At 49.2% G+C, this 6,000-nt stretch overlaps 1 protein-coding gene across 1 annotated transcript in view; it reads left to right on the plus strand.

Moving 5' to 3' along the window:
- ALPK2 (alpha kinase 2) overlaps positions 1-5,023 on the plus strand; it is a 131,468-nt gene extending 126,445 nt beyond the window's left edge. Inside the window, exon 13 of the mRNA XM_047767045.1 lies at positions 3,578-5,023. Coding sequence (XP_047623001.1) covers positions 3,578-3,794 — 217 coding nt within the window. The 3' untranslated portion in view covers positions 3,795-5,023. The remainder of the gene's footprint in view (positions 1-3,577) is intronic.
- The last annotated feature ends 977 nt before the right edge of the window (positions 5,024-6,000 follow it).

Consider the following 6,000-nt stretch of genomic DNA (forward strand, 5'->3'; position numbering starts at 1 on the left):
TGTGTATCTTCTCCTCTTAAACAGACACCAGGAATGCAGACACCAGAGCCTGCTCTGCTCCCGTACAACCTCATCTTAATGACAGCTGCGGTGACACGCTTTCCAAATAAGGCCACTTCTGAGGTTCTGAGAAGGACATGACTTTGGGGGAGGGCACTGTTCAGCCTAGGACATCCATCCAACAAGAACAACAATGGCCCGTGGCAGCCAAGGGGACCGTGCTGGAGAGATGCCATGAGGCTTTAGATTTGTTGTCCCCTCCAATCCCAAGGGTGGCAGATGGCACGTGTGGCATTCAGGTGGGCCTCAAGCAGGAGAGGCACATGTTCGCTTTGCTTGGGTGTACGAACGCTTGGTGTAATTGAACTCGTGTCCTTTGAACAAGGCTGGGTTAGCTCATCTAGGAACACAGAGGATGTTGCCCTATTCCTAGGCAGCGGCAGTGGCTGAATTGAGAGAAGTGGTCAAACAGAAGCCCAGCATCCCTGGCTGAGTCAGAGACCAAATTGAGAAACGAGGAAAAATTTCAATTCTGAAGATAATGATAAAGTTTGTCTGCACCTGAGATGGCATGGGGGAGGGTCGTCCCATGTTGCCTGGGAGGCCCAGTTGAGAGTCCAACATTAGATGGAGAGAAAGGAGAGACTGAGCAGTGTGATCTGGAGATGCCCTGGGACAAGATGAGGTTTAGCTGAGGATGGAACCAGCATCCTTCATCTGTTCCCTTGACCTTTATTGAAAGGCCACCTCTGGGCGGGTATTCTGGGCCTAAATTAGTGTCCTGGGAGAGGCCACAGTCTGGCCACAGAAGCTGGGTAGGCACACCCTGAATTCTGAGAAGTGGGTGTCGTTGCCATAAAGATACAGGGAGGAAGTTGGAGAGATTTCTTCTCATGGTGTCAGGGGGTCAGGGAGGCTCCATGAAAATGCACTTGTGCTGGGGCTTGAAGGAAGCTAGAGGCTGAGAAAGGGGCTCCTAGGCTGAGCAAAGCTGCCTTCACTTCTAGGGCCTTGCCCTGCCCCCACGCTTGGCCATCTGTAGTAAAATTGGCCCTGAGTCTCTTCCGCTTTACTCTGGCTTTCCATAAAGACTCGAAAGGTGCTAGATTCCTGGGAAGAGATCTGGGCCCCTGGAGGCTACTCAAGAGGACTGACCCATCGGGGAGCCCAGAAGTCATCCTCCTTCGCCCACACTCAGCCCTTTCCACCTCGAGGGTGGGAATCATTCTAAAAGGGCTCATGTGTTACACAGCATCACACATTTGGCTCAAGAAGTGACTAGTCAATTGTCTGGGAGGTCACAGTGTGAATCCGTGATTTTTCTCTGCAGAGACTAAGTGTTGTCTGAATGTTTACAAGCCTCAAGGCAGCCTGAGACAGGACAGTGACTTGTTCCCAACGTGCTTAAACAGGGAGGCTGCCCCTGCCTTTGATCATCATCATTTGCCTGAGAATCTCAGGACTCCGTGTGAGATGTGGGGCTCCCCCCACGGCGGGATGGGATCAGGCTTTCCATCACCACTGACAGTCACAGGATGCAGTAGCCTCGCCTCCTGCCGGCGATGCTCAGGCACCAAGGAGAGGCAGGCAGGTTATTTGGGCTGTTCTCATGGTTCTCCTGCAGGAGAAGAAAGAGATGGAAGGAGAATGTGGTTGACAGCGGAATGTTTTCTACCCTGCTAGATTCCACGCCCATCTTGGGCTTTTTCTTCAATCAGGGAGCTTGGCTTTTAAAAACAGTCATTTTTCACCAGAAAAAGGACTGTGAGCTGCTGGGGGAGGGGGTTGAGGGGAAGAGGCATCCTCCTGCAGGGAGGAAGAGGGGGCAGGTGGGATTAGTGACAAATGTGTCAGGATGGATCTGCTCCCTGAGGTTTTGGCTTCAGAGATGAAAGGAACCCTTCACATTCTTAACAGCTTAAAACCCAGTTTGGCTTTCCTAGGAAAAAACACACTCCCAGCTCGTTCATTTTGGGTTTGTTGGCCTTTCCAGTTCCGGCCAGCAAAAGAAGGAGGCCAGGTTTCTTGCATCACATTAGTTATAGGTTCATTGTGATACCAGCATGGCAGACTCTTTGCCAATTTGTGTTTGGCCCTATGAATCAAATACAGCCAGCCCTCGCTCACACCTGCAGGACCAGCTTCCTAGTCGGGCAGCCTGCGTAGTCACACAGGGCCCCACACTCAGACGGGCCCTGGACCTTGTTTAAGGCATCTTTCGCTGTTGTCCTCTTGAAAGTCTTGCTAATTGCTGCCCAGGGAACCTACGTTTTCATTCTGCACTGAGCCCTGCAAATCACTTGAGTGGTCTTGTAGGCCGGGCACACCCTTGTCTGCCCTCTTTACCGGGCAAAGCCCATCTCCTTCCATCTCAGCTTTAGCATCCCTTCCACGGGACACTCCTATCACTGTACCCATTATAACACTGACAGGATGTAGCCCAGCAGATGTTAATTGAATGCCGTCCACTACTTGTCATGCACTGACCTCGGTGCTATGGATGGATTGTCTCATTTCACCCTCTCAGCAACCCTTCAACCAGATTTCTTGCTGGATCCTGGGGAGACTTGAGGGCCTGGGGACGTGTCTACTCAAGGAGGACTCCCACCTCCCATGATTGAAGTGTGAGAACATGGTCATTGATGATTTGAATGTGAAATGGCCCAACCCAAAGAACAGCCCCTGAGACCACTCCGGGCAGTGGGTCGGCAGGGTCCCTCCAGGAGCCCACCAGAGACAAAAGCCCAGACTCTCTGCTCCTGGGGAGAAGGTGCAGTGTCTCCCGAGAGCACCCTCCTGGGGAGGAAGACTCAGGCTGTGTCCAAGGCTCGTCTTTTACACCCGCTTGCTTTGTCAGTTCAGGCTGACCCCAGAACTCAGCCTACATTCCTTCATTGACGAGTGGAAGGGTCAAAACTCAATTTCTTCCAGTCCCAACATTAGTTCTAGACTTCCGGGTGGGATGGGGTGTCTTTCAGATCACCAGGAGATCTTCTCATTATTGTCACAATGGTCCAGCACTTGTCACTATGACTGAAAGGAAAAGGGTTATAAAATGCTGACATAGGAGCTCCCATCATGGCGCAGTGGAAACGAATCTGACTAGGAACCATGAGGTTGAGGGTTCAATCCCTGGCCTCGCTCAGTGGGTTAAGGATCCGGCGTTGCCGTGAGCTGTGGTGTAGGCTGGTGGCTGTAGCTCGGATTGGACCCCTAGCCTGGGAACCTCCATATATTGCAGGTGCGGCCCTAAAAATACAAAAAAAAAAAAAATGCTGACGTATTAGAACTTTTGGCACCTGGAACTCATGTCTGATTATAGTCTTTAGTCTTTCCTGCACATGCACACTGGTCTTTGCCTTTACTTCATTCCACATTTTTTGGTTGTTTTTTTTTTTTTCTGTCAATGGTTGTATCAACCATGTGGCCATTGTTGCCTAAAGTAGGAATAAATTTATTTTCCATACACCATCAGTTTGCTTCCCCTCTGACATATTTTTAAAAATACTGGTGAAGGGTCCTGGGTTTGTTGTTTTTTTTTTTTTTTAATTACTCTTCCCTCCACCCAAACTCACAGGTACAAAGGATTTAAAGGCAACTGTTCCATGACTTTCATTGATCAGTTCAAAGCGCTACACCAGTGTAACAAGTATTGTAAGATGCTGGGGCTGAAGTCGCTTCAAAACAACAACCAGAAACCGAAGAAGCCAAGCATTGGGAAAGGCAAAATTCAGCCAAACTCCACAACCGTGAAGAAGCTGGCGTCTGGGGCCCCAGTGGAAAAGAGAACCTAACATGTCCTGTTAATGGACAGTCACCATCTGGCAGCACACAGCCTTGTGGGGCGAAATCTGAAAACACCCAGAAGGGAACACGTAGGCTGCAGAGGCTCGTGTGATCACCCCCTTTCCCAGCTGCCTATGCTCCAAGTGCCTCCAGAGCCGTCACCTGCTGTCCTCACTGAGATGATTTTTGGAGCAGGATTTGTGACCAGACCGAGGGAGAGACTGAACTGTCTGTCTCCAAGAAGTCCATTTTGTCTCCACCTTTAGCATTGGTGTACTGACCTCACATCACGTGTCTGTGTCTTTGCACATGGTTGTCTTGTCCAGGACTTGGTCCTGAGCAGGGTCTGTCCACAGCCCAGATCCTCCCCATCCCCATGCCTAACCTTGGGATTTCTAGACACTTCTAGCTGCTCTAGCAACAGAAAATGTGAATACCTTCATTGGGTCAAGCTGTTGCACTAGACTCGATTTTGCTGTTGTGGCTGGAGGGGGCTCCCGAAGCGTCAGGCCATTTCCCATCGTGTTTCACAATCCAAGGATAATGTTCTGTTTAATTAAATTCATCTTTAGACAAAAAGCGTAAGGTGCATATATTAGCATAAACACTAGTTCTTTGGAATTGGTGCCCTATTTCACATTTCCCCTGGATTAGTAATTTAATTTCCTAATACGTCTACCGAAGCACAAAATACTTGCATCTGGGTTGTTCCCTGACCTTATAGGTACTACTTGGGTTTGATCCACTTTCTCCTTTGCTCTCTAAATTCAAGCTCCCTAAACCCAGGGCTGCCCCATGCGGGATAACTCTGGAAGGTGGGTACAGATCCTGTCTGGGGCACAAAAGCTCCCGGGGTCCAGCCCCTCTCACCTATTCCGCTGGGGTCTTCTGCCTACCAGTCTGGGTCCTGCCCAGCTCCGGAGCAGAATGGCCACAGCAGGTCACACTGGGCAAGAGGAAACGTTGTAAAGACAGTTCAGCCCAAACTGTGTGAGAAATGTCTCCAGCTGGGCCCCAGCAGTATGTAGCTGTTACTGTCTAATCAATAAGACTATTTTTTGGAGCAGTTTTACTTGTACAGAAAAATGCCTGGAAAGTACAGGGAGTTCCCACATGGCCCCTTCCCCCCATTCCATTATTTCCTTCAAGTATTAGTCTCTTAACTAGTGTGGTGCATTTGTTATAGTTGAGCCAATATCGATGCATCATAATTCATTAAAGGCCATAGTTCACAGTTCACTCTGTGCTCTCATTCTCAGGGTTTTGACACACTTACAGTGCCGTGTAGCCCCCATTACAGTATTGCATAGAATCGTTTCACTGCCCTGAAAATCTTCTGGGCTCCACCAATTCATCCCTCCTTCCCCAGAGACCCAAGTCCTGGTAGCCACCAGATGTTCTACTGTCCCTGTAGTTCTGCTTCATACAGAATGTCACATAGGACCCTACAGGTTGGAGCCTTTTCGGATAACTGGTGGTTCTTTAAGGTGATTCAGCTACTGCCTGACCATTTCTGGGAGGATTCTTAGGCCTCCTCTGAGGAGTTTTTTCAAATTTGAAAGTGGCAATGACCTCCCTCACCATTTCCTTGTGAAAATGCAGGCTCTGATTTGGTTGGTCTGAGGTGTGGGCCTGTGACCCTGCATTTCCATCATGCTCCCAGGGAGCCTGCATGCTGGCCTGGGGCAACACTTAAGAGGGGTGTCTACACCACAGGGAGAGGAGGGTCCTGAGATGTTTAGGGGAATGACTACACCTGGAGGTCAAACAGCAGTCACCTGAAGGAAGCACTCGGCTTCTGATCTGGGAGGCAGCAGCTTGGTGATGAGAGAAATGTGAGATGCTGGCTGTGTGCAGCTGCTCTGGGGTGGTGGTCCTCAATAGGAGGCTTGAGGCTGCTTCTGCTTTAAAACACACTCTCCCTGGGCACGGGGTTTAGATCAAAAAGAGAACCTAGATGGAATTTTTGTTTTCATTAGAGATCTGAAGGAGAAAACACTTCAGCTAGTCATAGCTCATCTTTTTCAGAAAATCTGCTATCTCCAGCTTTTCTTCTGAAGATATTCCCCCAGCTACAGATTACAAAAGGCTCTTTTATTTATTTATTTATTTATTTATTTATTTATTTATTTTTGTGAGGCAGCCAGTAGCCTGCTTTCCCCACCGAGATCCTGCAGATGTATTTGGCAGTGGTGTTCTAGAAAGCTCCATGAT

This window comes from Phacochoerus africanus, chromosome 2 (assembly GCF_016906955.1).
Source record: "Phacochoerus africanus isolate WHEZ1 chromosome 2, ROS_Pafr_v1, whole genome shotgun sequence".
Taxonomy (NCBI): Eukaryota; Metazoa; Chordata; class Mammalia; order Artiodactyla; family Suidae; genus Phacochoerus; species Phacochoerus africanus.